At 30.3% G+C, this 17308-nt stretch overlaps 3 protein-coding genes across 3 annotated transcripts; 1 reads left to right on the forward strand and 2 right to left on the reverse strand.

Moving 5' to 3' along the window:
- The first annotated feature begins 5182 nt into the window (after positions 1-5182).
- On the forward strand, positions 5183-5790 carry LOC21401678. The gene has a single exon (XM_010103454.2). The coding sequence runs from the start codon at positions 5362-5364 to the stop codon at positions 5644-5646; it is 285 nt and encodes a 94-aa protein (XP_010101756.1). The 5' UTR covers positions 5183-5361; the 3' UTR covers positions 5647-5790.
- A 5745-nt stretch (positions 5791-11535) lies between these two features.
- Positions 11536-11965, reverse strand: LOC21401679. The gene has a single exon (XM_010103455.2). The coding sequence runs from the start codon at positions 11868-11870 to the stop codon at positions 11598-11600; it is 273 nt and encodes a 90-aa protein (XP_010101757.1). The 5' UTR covers positions 11871-11965; the 3' UTR covers positions 11536-11597.
- A 4945-nt stretch (positions 11966-16910) lies between these two features.
- Positions 16911-17249, reverse strand: LOC21401680. The gene has a single exon (XM_010103456.2). The coding sequence runs from the start codon at positions 17181-17183 to the stop codon at positions 16911-16913; it is 273 nt and encodes a 90-aa protein (XP_010101758.1). The 5' UTR covers positions 17184-17249.
- Positions 17250-17308: the final 59 nt, after the last annotated feature.

Here is a 17308-nt window from a genome sequence, read left to right on the forward strand (position 1 = left end):
TAACGAGTAGGGAATGGGTCGGATGGTCTTGGGTTCCACGGTGGTGAGTGGGGATGGGTTGCGACAGCTTAGGCTAAAAATTTGCCGACTTTGATCCAGAAGAACGAGAAGATTGAGACCTGGGAACACAAGATTCGATTCGACTGAATTTGGGTTCCTCCATTGAAGAAAACAGAGCATGACTTTCAATATTGAGCATGACTGAATTTCCAATTTTAGGCTTTTTCAGATTTTGGTTTTGATTGAATCTGATATCTTTAATTCATGGTTTCTAAATTGAGCTTTTTGATCTGTTTGTTTAAAGATACATGGAGACAGAGCATTGCTTATTTTTCTTATTTTTTCTGAAATACAAAGACTTGGTTTGGGAAAATTTTGTAAATGTGGGAGAACATGGTCATCCGTGGCCGACGTGGGGGATATTTGTTTGGAGAATAAATACTAGATGAAGATCGAGAAGATGGAGAAGAAAGAGAAAGTATTTAAATTAAATGAGGACCATGAGGAGATAAAAAAAGTTACTGTAGGATCCGAGCTTCTTTGTTGCCGAACAGGGAAGAGAACATCCGACTGAACAACAAACCCATTGCCGGATCTAGCATTTCTTTGTTTATGTGGAAGCTAAGGAAGAAGAAGGCCCTTAGGGAATTGTTGTCATTGAAAAAAGAAGGCACACGGGGGAAATCTGTCAAAAATTTAACGAAAATAATTAAATTGCACACGTTTAAAAAAGTTAAGAGTCGTTTTGTCAAAAATAAAAATTAAAGATCAAATTGTTATTTATTAAAGAAATTGAAGACTATTTGTATAAATTATCTTTTTTTTATTTTTTTAAATGTGATCCTTATAAATATTTTTTTTATTGTTCTGTTAGAATAATTTCTTTAGATATATGTCTCTACCTAAACTTTTTTTTAAGCCATCTAATAAATCTTTTATATGTATCTAAATAAATAATGTTCAACATATATATAATAACAATTCGATTTGCTCACTTTTCTGCTACTTGTTTTGTTACTTTTCAAACGAACCTTATAAACATTTTTTCATGATCTAATCTTGTAAAATAAATTTTCTCAAATGTGCAATTACCGAAACATTTTTCTTGCAGTTATTTTTCTTTTTTAAAAAGTAGTCTTCGTAATTATTTCTCACTAATTTCTCTCCTCAAATAATTTTTTCTCAGATGTATCTATTTCTAAACATTATTGTCATACAACTTCTCAAATACTTATTTTATATGTACCCTAGATTTTTCTTTTCCTTTTAAATGTGCTCTACTAAACTTTTCTCTTTTTTTTACTGAACTCAACTGTTAGAAGAGGAATAAATAAGTACAAAAAAATGTTAGAATAAATTTTAGATTTATATATATATATATATATAATAAAGCAAAGCATGATCCCGCGCGTGCTTATAACTAGTACTCAAAAAGAACCAAGAAGTTGGCTCTAAAAAGGCCATGAGTTAGCTGGCTTAGAAGCCACATGTTGGCCTCCATTTTTTTTATTCTCTCTATTTTTCTTTCCCTTTTTTCATTTTTAGACATTTTGTATATCTTTCTTCTCCTTTTTTTTTTTCCTTCTATCCATTGCCTTTTTTATTATTTTTCCCTCACTATTACTTACCTATTGCCTTTAGCAGTAATTTTTTTTTTTTTTAATTTCATTCACTAAGTTTCAATGAGTTTTTAGTAGGGACAGACGAAGTATAGGATGAAATATACAAAATATTTCGTTTGTCTCTTTAAAAAAAAGATTTTATGTATATAATCATAATTTATTGAAACACCTTTATCTAATTTAAAAAGTGCATTTTAATTCTTTTACTTTTTTATTCATTTTAAATTTTGTATTTTCTAATTATATTTTATTAAACTTTATTCTTAATTTGCTCTCATTTAACTAATTTTAAATATGCACTTACTTAAATATTTTTCTTTATTATTAATATTTTTTTCTATATATATATTTCTAAAAAATATAACGATCCTCACGCGCTACTGTTTCAACTAGTAATAATAAAAAGTGAGTATTTTAGGACGACTTTTCAAAGAACGGTCATAAAATTCCTTCTTAAAATTTTCAAACTACGACTCTGTCAAAACGTAGGCCGTGTTTAGAATTAATTCTATTTTTTTCATATCTTTTGAAAAAGAAAAAATAAAAATATTTTCAACTAGTAATAATAAAAAGTGAGTATTTTAGGACGACTTTTCAAGGAACGGTCATAAAATTCCTTCTTAAAATTTTCAAACTACGACTCTGTCAAAACGTAGGCCGTGTTTAGAATTGATCCCGTTTTTTTCACATCTTTTGAAAAAGAAAAAATAAAAACATTTTCAAAACGGCGTTTGGTGCAATAAAGATAAAAAATAGAAATAAAAACGATTTTTTAGTTTTGTATAAAATGAAAGAAAAATAAAAAATGATTTTTAGTCGTTTTTTATTTTTTATTTTCATTTTCTCATCTCTCAAGCATAAATAGAAAGACATTAATGAGTTTTTTATATTAAAAATAATTTCTTAATAAAATTACTAAATATATTTTTTAAAAATAATTTCTGTCTGAGATTAAAAATATTTTTATTTTTATTATCATATAAAAAATAAAATTTTTTTTAAATGAGTTTACCCGGAGAGTATTGACATATTTTTCCTCTTAGATAGAAAGAGCGCTAAAAAAAAAAGGAAGAAAAGCAAGAAAAACGAAAAAAAACCATATATATGATTATTTTCTTTGGATATGTTGACTTTCTAGTTTCTAGAAAGGTGAAAAGAGGTTAAGAGGTAATTTGCCAGAGGTTCTAATCTTTTTTTCCTTAAAAAATCACTTTCTTAGATCTAACGTTCCTGTGTCTTGCTTTGATTTTGTTTTCTGGTATTTCATTATCTCTGTCTTGATTTTATTTTCCATACAAGTTTTTATTTTATTTTTTGTTATTATTTTTTTGTTCCGAACTATAATATTGCATATAGAATAATTCTTTTTATACCTTACCATATAATTAACTCTACAGTCGTGTTATTTTTACTTTTTCTTAATGAATGATTAAAATTACTTTTACATTCCAATTAGTCTTATTTTTTACTTTTTCTTGGAACTTTTTTTTAAAACATTTTGCTTACCACATGGCCCAATACCACACCATGTATATGGCGGCATGACATGACACAAACGTCAAGAAAAATCCACATATATCATATCACCTTTAAATAAATATGTCTAGTTTACTTCACAGATTTGAGTTTTCAATTCAAGTTGAGATGTGATATTTTTTTAGAGATTTTCACTGTAGCAGAAAAAATTAGATGTGACATTTTCTGAGAGCTTTTTACTGTAAAAATTTAAAACTAAAAATTCGAATCGGTAAAATAAACGAGACCATAATTATATTCGTTTCCTTGAAACAAGAAGCGCCATTTTTTTTCCATTAGCAAAAAAAGAATAAAAAAAAGAAAGCACTTTTTTTTTTTTGATATTAACATGAAGCACCTTTAATCCTACTATAGTCCAAAACGCATAAAATACTCTTTTCTTTTTTTTTCTTCTTCTTCAAACCTTACATAGGCCTCGTTCGTTTCGCTGATTCGAATTTTGTTATAGTAAAAAACTCTCATAAATAATTGTATCTAATTTTTTTACTATAATAAAAAACTCTCACATAAAATCATATCTCAATTTAAATTTTAAACTCAAATCAAAACGAATCTATATAGTTGTATTCTAAACGTGAGTCGCTCCTTAATTTCTTTTGGTGTACACTTGTCAGCATTTCAATTCTTTCTCTCCCTCTCTTTCTTTCTTTCTTCAGCTTGTTCTTTCCATTGCCGACTTTCATGCTTTTGACGTTTTTTTCTCTCTTCTTTGTTATTTTGTAACGTTTTACTTACTTTTTTTTTTTTAATTTTACTTCTTCACGAATTTTCCAATATGTATAAACCTTTTTCATAAATATGTTTTAGTAGTTTAGAACATTTGACTAATAAGTACCATTCGTTCATTTGATTAATAAATATTTTTTCACTCTCTTTATTTTATTATTCATACTATAAATCCTACTTTGACATGCCTGTTTAAGTGGCATAAATTTGAAGATGGTCTTCCACCTATTACTCTTGGTTAATATAGACAATATATGTGTTTGTTTTGTTTGTTAGATCAATTTTAATACATAGGAAAGAATTTGCAATTATTTTTTTCCGTTGTATTATTGAATTTAAAAGTATATAAGAATTTTAAGTTATTATTGATTTTTTTTATTAATAAATAACAAGTTGTCATCCATTTGAAAATAAATATATTAATGAAAGGTTACCTTTTTTCCAATTGAAATTCTATTGTGAATGCACAAAGATACATTAGATCATATTGTTAACGGAAGAAAAAAATAATTAAGTCAATATTTGCTCTGATCCTACACTATTATCACAACGATACTCCGCTTTAAAAAAAAAAATAATCAACATATAATTATTAACAACATAAAATTTATGAAGATTTATTTTTGACAATTAAATCATCATATACTTTCATCATAATTCAAAGATATGAATTCCAAGACCTCACAATTACCATCTCTACGTTATGGAATGGGTTGCCAAATTTGATAACCAAGTAGCTCTAGGCTCGTTCAGTTCGCTAATTCAAGTTTTTAATTCGAATTGAGATGTGATGTTGTGTGAGAGCTTTTTACTGTAGTAAAAAAGTTAGATGTGACTGTTTCTGAGAGATTTTTACTGTAGCAAAACTCGAATTCTAAATTCGAATCAGCGAAAAGATCGGAGCCTTTGTCTCTATTTTTTTTTCCTTCATCATTATTTCTTAATCTTGTCCCGACTTTATGTGAAAACTTTTTACTGTAACAAAAAAGTTAGATGTGATTGTTTGTAAGGGTTTTTTACTATAGAAAAACTCAAATTCTAAACTCGAATCAGCGAAGTGAACGGATGATTGAATAACAATTTTTGTTGAATTATTTTGTTGAATCAGTGGCCTCGTAACTAGTAATAATTGGCCAACAAACTTTTCCCTGGTCCTCCGTACCCAAGACCAAAAGCCCATGGTTTTGCCACCATTTTACCACCGATTCTCTCCAAAACCATTGGTCTACCAAACTTCCCGTGGTCTCTAATTAACTTTCCACTTCACAAATTTTCCTACAACCAAAACTCTCCTCTATAAAAACAAAACAAACCCCATTTCAATCCCTCCATCAAGCATCACAATCAACACTCAAGATTTTCTCTACACATTTTAACTTATACTTCTCTCATTTTCACCCCCCACCCAAAAAAAAAAACCCAGATCACCAAATCAAACACACACCAAAAAAACAAAAAACAAAACCAAACAAATAAAATGAGCGCGGTTTGCAGGGCTTGGATTGCGGCGGCGAGTATCGGAGCCGTTGAGGCCTTGAAAGACCAAGGAGTCTGCAGATGGAATGGCGTTTTGAGGTCAATGCAACAACACGTCAAGAGCAATATTAGATCTTCTTATTCTCAAGTGCAAAAACTCTCTTCCACTTCTCAACTCTCCACTTCTTCTACTTATAATAATAATATGATGAATTTGTCAAAGGAGGAGAAGATGAGGAAAGTTATGGACTTGAGCTGCTGGGGTCCCAACACTACTAGATTTTAGAAATTCATGATTTACAATTTCTTTTATTTATTTATTTATGATTAAATACTATACTTGCTGCTAGATCTTTTGAATTGCTAATTGGATGATCTGGTGTAATTTTTAATATTATTAATTAATGAAAGAAAAATTTTATGATGAGCATATATTATTTCCTTTGATTCCATTACGCCATCAAAGTATTACCTAATTATATTCGTGCTGGTAATTTTTGGGCAAATCGTGGTAATGTTCAGATCTTTATCTCAAAATAAAGTTAAAGAAAAGAGTAATGGGCCGTGGATATGAAATAGCATTGTCTTTAATGTATTTATTTTTTTGCTGTCAGCGTCCGTTGGGAAAGGAGAAGAAAAATGTGTTTCTAACTTCTTTCTTATCAGTGGTGGGGAATAAAATACCCAAAACACCCTTCATTTTTTCCTAAAATCCATTTTTGTTCCTCTAATCATTCAAAAGTCTTAGGGATTGTTTTGAGTTAGGTGATTTGAGTGTAGATTTTGAGTTGAGTTGAAGTTGTAACTTCAGTTCGTGTTTAGTTGTCTATATTTGAGTTATGATTTGAGATAAAAAAATTTTTGAGTTTGTGTTTGAGTGAGTCAAAACTTAAATTTGTATTTAGATAGTATTTTAATAAAAACTTAATGTTGATAGAAAATTTTAATAGGGTATATGGGTGGGGTTTTATTCATTTTTTCGTTGTGAACGTATAAAAAAAATCATTTCAATCAGAATTAAAACGAAAGAGTTATAGCATTTTTAAGAATAGAAAAAATAATGTTCATTAATTTAAGTTTGAGTTTTTAAACTCGAGTTGAAGGGAAAACTTAAACTGGAGTTTTAATCCTAAATTCGAGTTTAAATTTAAAAAAATATGAACTTAAATAAAATTGTAACTCGATTATTTTTTTTAAGTACTCAAAAAATTACTACCGAACAACCCCTTAAGTTTAAGTTTTTAAAGTTAGGGCAAAGTGAGAATAACAGTACTAAAGTTTGGAGGGCATATATGAGATTGATGTTTTTGGTGGGTCAGATTTTTTAAACAGTAATAACATATCTATGCATATTTAAAAGAGTCAAAAAGTTGGTTTCTAAAGATGTCATGTGTTGGCATCCATTCTCTCTTTTTTTTTTTTTTTTAATTCTCTCTATTTTTTCCTACCTATTGCTTTTTTTTTTTTTTAATTTTCCCCCAATATCGCCTACTTATTGCCTTTAGCAGTAATTTTTTTATTATTTTCATTCACTGTGTGTGAATGAGTTTTTAAATAAGAATGAACAAAACATAAAATAAAACATACAGTATGTTTCATTTGTCTATTAATAAAAAATATCTTATATTTATATTGAAATACTTTTATTTAATTTGAAACGTGCATTTTAATCCTTTTGTTTTTCTGCTTATTTTAGATCTTGTGTGTTATAATTGTGCCTTATTAAATTTTATCTCTTAATATGTTCTCATTTAAATAATTTTAAATATAAGCTTGCCTAAATATATTTGTTTGTTAATATTTCTATTTGTTTGTTAATATTTCTTTTTTATAAATAAATGTGTCTAATAACATATTCAATACTCACGCGTAACGCGTGTATCAACTAGTACTTTAAACATAAAACCAGGCTCCAAAAAGTAATAATCCCTTAGAAAAGACGTCCTTGATTTTGTTTTGAGTGCCTCTATTAACACTCATTTTTTTTACTTTTCACACATTTTTTTTAATATTTCTAAAATATCCATTTAGAGGACGGATTTTTAATTTCTTTTTTGTTGCAGTAAGAATGAGTTCCATGGTCGTATTGATTTTCCTCCGATCTCGTAGCATCCCCCGTAAAGAATATGGAAGACCGTGTTAAGAAATCGATAGCAATTTTTAGGCACCGTTTATTTCACCGATTCGAGTTTAGAATTTGAGTTTTGTTACAGTAAAAAGCTCTCAGAAACAGTCACATCTAACTTTTTTACTACAGTAAATAGCTCTCACGTAAAGTCACATCTCAACTCGAATCAGCGAACTAAACAGGCCCTAGTGTTTTAGATTTAGACCATAATTTAATGGCAAAAAATATTTTCACTGCAAAAATATTCTCCTCTTGCCCTTGTATTTTTTCCCTTCCTCTTAATTTTTCAATAAATTTTTCTAGTTTCTTTTCCAAAAAAAAAAAAACTTATACAAAATTTTTTAAGAGTAACAAGTAGAATGAGGAATAGTTTAAGTATGTGTGTGAGAAAAGTAGAATGGAGGTGATTTAATTCTAAAGACTTTTTTAAAATTTTAATAATAATATAACAAGTAGAATAAGAGATGATTTAAAAATGATGGGTGTCAATACACGCACCCTTTTATATTTTAACTAGACCCTACATGTCTCTTGGTTGGTCCTTTTTCTTCGCTAGCATTAAGCAAGTCATCGTTGTTTTGTCACAGTCTGTAGTTTAAAATAAAGCAGTATTAATTAAACAAACGGTTTTTTTTTCTTTACCCAATACTAGTCCTTTTTCCCAATCTGTTGGTAAACCAGCCTTTAGTTTTATTAGGTTCCATTACGGTGGACAAACAACTCGACGAACCCGACGGACTTGTACGAACTCGATTAAAAGATCAACCTAACTTATTTAATCTGACTATTTATTGAGTGGGTTTAGTTTGAGTTTTTCTTAACCTAACTTAATCAGGACCCGCCCAATCTATTTATAGATATAAATAAATTTTTTCCTACCTCATAATGTATAGTATTTATCTTATATTTTATATTAATTACTTTACAACTTATTATGTTTTATATTTTATATTGTATGAGTTTTTATTACTGTTTGTTTGCATGGTTTACAACTTATATGTTTGAAAAAAAAAATTATGAGATGATTTTAGAGGTTTATAAGACTAATATTATGATGAAAGTTAGGGGTGCGTTTGGAATTGGTTTTAAAATGATTCCATTTTTTATATGAAACTGGAAATTAAAACGTTTTCGATCTCAGTCAGAAATTATTTCTGAATATGCGTTTGGTAGTCTTATTAAGAGATTGTTTTTCATATAAGAAAAAACTAAAATTCCGTTTGGTTATATAATTTTTATTTTTAATTTAAGAGCACTTCGTTAGTTCATTTAAGCCCACACCTATTTGCCAAAAAAAGGTATCCACCCAAAATTGAAAATGAAAAACGACTTAAATTTGTTTTCAGTTTTTAAGTCATTTTACACTAAATTGAAAACCATTTTTGTTTTCATTTTTTTTACTTTTTTTCTCCAAACGCGTTTTCCTCCTCAATCTCTACTTTTTTATCTCAAAAAACGTGAAAAATGAAAACGGAACTGATATCAAATACGCTCTAGCTTTCTTTTCATATATTTATTATTTTGAGTTGAATGATTAGCTTTATTTCTATTTTTTATTTTTACTTCTTTATTATGTTCAATCTGATCAATCCACCAAACCCACCTAAAATTTAATTGGGCGGGTTAATTTTAAATTTTGAGTTGATTGGGTAGGTTAAATTTAAAATTAACCTACCCAAACTTAATTGATCGATGGATGAAAGAGGGAAAAAATTATGAAGACAAGTTAAAAATTAAAATTCTCTGGATTTATTTGCCCTAAATCTCAAAGTTAGGATTAAAGTTCAATTGAGTCCCTTGTATTTCTGTTGGAATGTATCTTTCAATATATTAAAGAAATAGATGGTTTTATCCTCACATAATATGCTTGATTCACTATAGAAAAATAAAAGAAAATCCAAAAAGTAAAAATTAAAGTTAACTCTAAATATGTGAAGATGACAGTTAATTCAGACAAGGTCATGCTTGACTCTTGGATCTCTTCTTGCGTAAGCAGAATTATTAGGGCATCGTTCGCTCTGTAGATTTGAGTTTTCAATTCAAGCTAAGATGTGATATTTTTTTAGAATTTTTAACTATAACAAAAAAAGTTAAATGTGACATTTTCTGAGAGCTTTTAATTATAGAAGCTTAGAACTAAAAACTGAAATTGATGAAATAAACGAGGCCTAAAAGTGGAAGAATTTGGAGATAAAGAAATTATGGGGAGAGAGAGAACAAACAAATAAGCTAGCTAGCTTATTTAACGAAAATTGTAATGTTGCAATTCAAAGTGTCTCAAATTGCAAATAAACTTCAGAAGACTTTCAGTTAGAGGTATAACGGCTAGTCAGTCAGCTAGCACTTGTTGATTGGTTCCAGTTGAATATAAAAGAAAGATCTTTTGAGTCACGTGTCAAACTAAACAGTTAAAAAGTAACTTTTAGACTAAATAAACTAAAAGCAATCTTTTTCTTTTTAATCATTCCAAACAATCCCTTATTCTTCCATTCCTTCAATAATATCTCTCTTCATTTCTCCATTATTATTTTTTTCTACAATTCCCTTTCATATCACCATGGCTTTCACTGGAATGCTTAGTGTGGTCATTTTACAAACTATTAGCCCAAGAAAATCTTAGGGGTAGTTGGGAGACGTATTCAAGCCATTAATACTGATTTTGTTACAGTATTTTTCATCTCGTAAAGAATTTAAATTTAAAATTTTCTTCTCTAAGAAAGTTTCTATTAATGAATCAAAATTACTGACTTAAACGCATGAACAAAACACACTCCTAATATAAATGGCTCCTCAAAATTTTTCAGTAAATGAAAAGTCGTTAAGAGATAAAACATAGATATAGAAAATCTCTCATCCTACCCATTATTAAATTTTACATGTCACTTTGTAACTTCACAAATCCACAAGTTTATTTCTCTTAACACTTTAATCTCAAAAAGAAAAATAAAATAATATGATGCTTTTGTATAACCGGCCGTAACAGCCTTACTAATTTCTTCAAATAAAATGGAAGACGGCCTTTGATCTTTGAAAATGATCTAATTTATTCAAGGGCTTGTTGGATTTGGAAAAATTCATTGAAAAAGGAAAAAATATATATTTCGGCCCGTTTAGTTCGCTGATTCGAGTTTTTAATTTGAGTTGATATGTGATTTTATGTGAGAGCTTTTTTACTGTAGTAAAGAAAAATTAGATGTGACTGTTTCTGAGAGCTTTTTACTGTAAAAAAAAAAAAACTCAAATTCTACACTCGAACCGGTGACAGATTGACCTACTAGAGAAGTCCGGACTCCAACAAATATTTAAATTGATTTAAGTTGATATTTAATTTTATGTAAAAGTTATTTATTGTAATAAAAAAATTAAATTTAACTATTTTTAAAATTTTTTTATTGTAACAAAACTTAAATTTATAAAATAAACGGGACTAAAATCTGGATTAATAAGATTATTCGATCGTTGATTTCTCATATTTGAATTGAGAGCTGGAGGTAGAAAACTAAATTTACGTGCCAAAAAACATTATAGCAAAAAAAAAATGATTTTAAAATTTTATAGAAAAAAAAAAAACATTATAGTAAGATGTTTGAGTTCTGATTCAAAGCAAAACGAATGGGCCTTCATTTTTCATTTTCATCTGCTTTCAATTAACATCTTTATCAAAATACCGAAAACAAAAGTAAAAAAATAGGTATACACAAATGGATGCAATATCATAGCAACTCTTTCAGTATTGGTTTTGTTTCGTTTTTCTTTTCTTTACCATTCCTTTTCTTTTCTTTCCTTTGATTCGTTGGCTGAGCTTTATAGACTGGTTTTTAATATATAAACTACAGAAAACGGAGCCAAATTTGACATGTATACGGTTTTCAATTTCTTTTTATTTCTTATTTTTAGAATAATATTCTCAAGAGAGTTGGAAGATATGAAGAGCAACCTTGGTAATATTATTTTGTTTTTTGTACTTCACAGATTTTGTTTAAAGTTTTTTTATAGTGAATTAAGCAATATTATATAAGGTTAATCAACTGTAATAACACATGAATCTATGATCAATACCATCTATTTTACTAATATATCCAAAAATATATTACAAAAAAAAGGGGGACTCAATTATTGGGACCCCAACAGCTCAAATACATGACTGTTCTAAGAGACTCCTCAGATTGCTTCAATTTCTCATCTTGCAACTTCTTAGCCACTGCAGATGAATAATGAGAACTTGGGATTTTCTGGGCTTGTGAATAAGATCTGATATTGCTCTTTGCATGATGTTGAATTGATCTCAAAGCAGAATTCCATCTACAAACGCCTTGATCTTTCAAAGCCTCTACAACTCCAATACTTGTTGCCACAATCCAAGCTCTGCTTGTTGCGCTCATATTTGCTGTTTTGCTTTTTTTTTTTACTTGCTTTGGAAATGGTAATGAAAAGAAATGAGAAATAGTAGTTTGGTTTTGATTTGTTTTGGGTTGAGTCAAGAGGCTGTGTCCTTATATAGTGAGGTAATGAGAGACCCTTTTGTTTTTTTTTTTTTTTTTTTTTGGGTGTGATGTGATAAAGACTTGGAAGCGAAACAAGAGGCAGTTTACCAGCGGTTTGGGAGAAACTTCTGGTTTTGCAGGAAAATACCATTTGCTTATCTCATTGCTGTAAGAGCTGGATTATATGATGAGACTTGCAATACATGTGGGTGTGACTAAAAAACAAAGGGCTACTTTGTTTGTATGTAAATTTATAATTTTAATTCCGTTATAATATTTTTTTAATAAAAATATTTAAATTTTAAATATTAAAATTAAAAATTATTATTTTAAATACATGAACTAAGTAGGTCAAAAATTTCCCTTAATAATACAATATCATGACTACTAATGGCCTGAGTCAATTAATGGCGTGCTGAGAAAGACAAGAGTGTATCCCTTAATACCCTTGATGGATGTGATAGTATGTAAAATTTCTAAATGGTTCAACACGCACCGAAAGGAATCAGCTATGGGATCTTCCTCACAATGCTTACCTCCATGGGTGGAGAGAACATTGCATTTGAGGTACAAAGAGTCCACATTCTTAAAAGTGAAAGAACTAAACATGACCATGCTTGAATACCATGTGACGGGGAAGGATGGTAGTTTTCTGGTTGATTTGTTGAGGAAAACTTGCACTTGCAAAGTGTATGATATAAACAAGTTCCCATGCGCACATGTCTTTGCAGCATATGATGATGGGCCAAACTCTCTGCACAATCCTTGCTCAACATACTATCTGAAGGAGTTATAGGTGTTGGCATATGTTGAAACCATATATCATGTACCAAGCTCGTCAGAATGGGACATTCCCTATGACATACAAGCTGAGAAAGTGTTACCTCCTGGTTTCACTAAAAAGCGTGGACCAATTCAAAAAATCAGGTTTCCAACACGGATTCCCTCATCATAACTACTATCACGAAGAAAGGAACGACAAATTTCTACATCATTGCGCCAGATATCCTCAAAGTATATACTGGTACCGGATTGTAGAAGGGTCATCCACTGGTCAATAATGAAGTTGGGGGGTTCCACATGAGCTACAAAGCCCTACATGTGCGCTGCTTGCAACTTCTCTGTGGTCGGCACAAAGATGTTTTTTATTTCCTGTAAGTTAAGAACTTAGAATCAATGACCAATTTCTACTTAGAAAATCAAAATAAACTAATTTGGGCGATACCAATCTTCGTATCTCCTAATACTTGAATAATGTGCTCTAACTTCGATGCCTATTTTTTCTAATACTTCGTTATCCATCAAAAAATTCTTGGTACGGGTCCTGTGATATCGTCTCTCATCCGTGCAAACTATGGTGAGAGGGCCGAGATAAACTCGAAAGATAATAACTACACAAATTAACAGTCGCAATTCATATGTGACAAAACCTCAAAAGCAAATTAGAAGTTAAATTTATACATCTAAGTAAAATTTACTCACTATAAGTGGTAAAATGAACCTAGGACAACCCCACCCTTGCTGGCCCTCTTTTTTGTCAAAAACATTTGAAGACTTCTTCGACAAGCCACATGACCCAACAAATAATTAAATGAACGTCTCCTCCATGGAAAGTCACGACAAGCATCTAGGTCGTCAACAATAGCAATGCATTTTTCATCAATGCTTGTGCCATCCTTCTCATTGCTCACTAAGAGCGAGCATAAAAAATACAACACCGTCATCTTCAACTTGTCTTCTATGAAGATTGATCTATCTCTTTCTTTATTCGAATCAACTCATCTCCTCCTGTTGCTAGGACCTTCCTCAGGTGGGATCACCATGCTTTCTAACTTTGCTTTCACGTCCTTTACTGTTATCTTTGTCTGCTCTGAAAAGTGTCTATTTTCAAAATTGTCACTACCTATTATTTCCCACTCCTTAAGATAAGTGGTACAATTGAGTCTACTTATTAATGCATGTTCCATTATGGAGTAGCGGATTGCTACGCCATTTCTGATGTACCAAATTTCTTTATCCTTTCTCGTCACGACCTCACGGCATCTCTACATCGACAATGTCATTAGACTTATGTCAATGTATTCGGGAACAAAAGAAAGATGGCCGAATTTAGACTCCATGAACCATTGCATCCCATACGGATGATTGCTTAAGGCTCCCCTAATAACTTTTACAGTGTCTTCCAAGGCGCACTTTGTAGTTATTTTACATTTAAAGTTCATGTGCTGCCAAGGCAATTTAAATTTAGGTCGCGGGGCATCGTAACCCGGCAATAATCATGTTATATGTACCAATTGGTCAAAATCTTAAGCACTACACATACGCCTTAAAAATGTACAACCATCATGTTTCTGCATCTAATTTTGAATGACAAATTGTGAAATTTAATTGATTAACAATAGAGGCAACATACTTAAAAGGACTTGGGCTTGACTTCCACAAACTCTGCATTTCTAATCAAGTAACTAAAATATACTTAAAATTTAGTAAAGAGGTAAAAACTTACTGATGGTTCCAAGGTCCATGATTGAGATGTCTCTAACGTGCTCCGAGTGGTTGGCATTGATGGTGGTGGTGTCAAGAGTGACTGGTTGTTGTCATTAGCTGGTTAGGTTGGAGTCGCACTTATTCCTTGAGAGTTATTTTTTGACTCTGCGTCTAACGGCTCCATATATCGACAATGTGGGATTAGAGGGGGATAGGAAGCCGGTGTAATCCGCTTTCGCGCCATATTAACTTTAACCTGTTTCCAAACAATAAAAGTTAATAGTCTTAAGACGAATCTATCAATGTAAAGAGTAATGCATATACCATATTTAGAATGCGACAACGTCAAAGTATAAAATTTAACTTACTAAACTTTAAATACTAAATTTAGCATACTAGATTCATGCTTTGTTTTAATGATATCCAAACTAAGCACAGTTCACATTTTCGTTCTTTCCCTTTTTCTTTTTTCTCATTTGTTTCTCAAACCTAATCATTTAACAACCAATTATGCAAGTAACAAATAAACAAACTGAATACTTTAACATATTAAACACATTTTCAGAACTAAGACACGCATTTACACGATTTTACAATAAACATTCAAAAATAAAGGGCACAAAATAAGTCATGCATTTTATCAAACATATGATAGACACTAATGCAACAAGACGTATTTCACATAAAGAATACAAAACCAACAACTTAGATAATGAAAGAAAAACATAAAACGAATAGAGAAATCTCACGGTGAGGAGTGAGGAGTGCCAGGAGGAAACGCCGGTAGGTGGTGAGGGGCGGAGATGTTACCTTCACAGTGAGGAGTGGTCTGACTTCTCCAGAATAAGGAGGTTACTTTTGAGACCAGAGAAATGGCAGAAGCACGGAAAGGTGGCGGGGGGCCGGTGTTATCCGACGACGTTAGCTACAAAAGGCAAGTGTTTTTTTTTTGGGTTTTTTGCGCCGTTCGTTCGTTGGGAGAAGGAGAAGGAAAACTAATTATGAAATATTTGGGTGTTATCCGACGACGTTAGCTACAAAAGGCAAGTTTTTTTTTTTGGGTTTTTTGCACCGTTCGTTCGTTGGGAGAAGGAGAAGGAAAACTAATTATGAAATATTTGAATGAGATTCACTGATTTTACCTTTACTTTTCTTATTTCTCATTTTTTTTAAAATACTCAGATTTGTCTTCTAAGGGGGTTTTTTTTTTTAAACAAGAGTAATTTCATAATTTTATCTAAAAACTAAAATAAAATAATTAAAAAAATAAAATAATTTTTATAAGAGAGTTATTACTAGAACGTGTACCAATTGGAGGTCATTGATTGAATGTAAATGCATCCTCAAAATTTTTCAGTAAATGAAAAGTCATTAGCAGATAAAACATAAGTATAGAAAATCGCTCATCCTACCCATTATTTAATTTTACGTGTCACTTTGTAACTTCATATCCACGATTTATTTTTCTTAACACTTAATTTCAAAAATAAAAAATAAAATAATCTGATGCTTTCGTAAAACCGGTTGTACCAGCCTTATTAATTTCTTCAAATAAAATGGAAGACGGCCTTTGATTTTTGAAAATTATCTAATTTATTCAAGGGCTTGTTGGATTTATGAAAATTCATTGAAAAAGGGAAAAAAAAAAAAAAAAAAACATTCCATTCACTCTTCTGAAGCATCAAGATTGACATACCAGACGAGTCCGTATCCCAACAAATATTCAAAATCTCGATTAGTAAAATTATTCGGTCTGTTGATTTTTCAGGTTTGAGTCGAGTACTGAAAAATAAATTTATGTAAGAAAAATATTGTAGTAAAAAAATCAATTTTGAAATTTTATAGAAAAAAAAATAATATAATAAGAAGTTTGAGTTCTGATTCAAAGCAAAACGAATGGGCCTTCATTTTTCAGTTTCATCTGCTTTCAATTATCATCTTTATCAAAATACCGAAAACAAAAGTAAAAAAATAGGTATACACAAATGGATGCAATATCATAGCAACACTTTCAGTATTGGTTTTGTTTCGTTTTTTCTTTTTTGGTTTTTCTTTTCTTTACCTTTCCTTTTCTTTCTTTCCTTTTCTTTTGTTTCCTTTGATTCGTTGGCCGAGCTTTATAGACTGATTTTTAAGATATAAACTACAGAAAACGGAGCCAAATTTGACAAGTACACGGTTTTCAAGTTCTTTTTTTTTTTTAATTTTTAGAATAATATTCTCAAGAGAGTTGGAAGATATGAATTGCAGACCTTGGTATTTTTTTGTTTTTTTGTTTTTTCTTTTTGGTACTTCACACTTCACAGATTTTGTTTAAAGTTTTTTTATAGTGAATTAAGCAATATTATATAAGGTTAATCCACTTTAATAACACATGAATCTATGATCAATACCATCTATTTCACTAATATATCCAAAAATATATTACAAAACAAACAAAAAAGGGAAGACTCAATTATTGGGACCCCAACAGCTCAAATACATGACTGTTCTAAGAGACTCCTCAGATTGCTTCAATTTCTCATCTTTCAACTTCTTGGCCACTGCAGATGAATAATAAGCACTTGGGATTTTCTGGGCTTGTGAATAAGATCTGATATTGGTCTTTGCATGATGTTGAATTGATCTCAAAGCAGAATTCCATCTACAAACACCTTGATCTTTCAAAGCCTCTACAACTCCAATACTTGTTGCCACAATCCAAGCTCTGCTTGTTGCGCTCATATTTGCTTTTTTGCTTTTTTTTACTTGCTTTGGAAATGGTAATGAAAAGAAATGAGAAACAGTAGTTTGGTTTTGATTTGTTTTGGGTGGAGTCAAGAGGCTGTGTCCTTATATAGTGAGGTAAT

This window comes from Morus notabilis, unplaced genomic scaffold, assembly GCF_000414095.1.
Source record: "Morus notabilis unplaced genomic scaffold, ASM41409v2 Scaffold285, whole genome shotgun sequence".
Lineage (NCBI taxonomy): Eukaryota > Viridiplantae > Streptophyta > Magnoliopsida > Rosales > Moraceae > Morus > Morus notabilis.

Bases quoted from the DNA above. Each gene is read 5' to 3' on its own strand.
- LOC21401678 (XM_010103454.2), top strand. From the start codon at position 5,362: ATGAGCGCGGTTTGCAGGGCTTGGATTGCGGCGGCGAGTATCGGAGCC.
- LOC21401679 (XM_010103455.2), bottom strand. From the start codon at position 11,870: ATGAGCGCAACAAGCAGAGCTTGGATTGTGGCAACAAGTATTGGAGTT.
- LOC21401680 (XM_010103456.2), bottom strand. From the start codon at position 17,183: ATGAGCGCAACAAGCAGAGCTTGGATTGTGGCAACAAGTATTGGAGTT.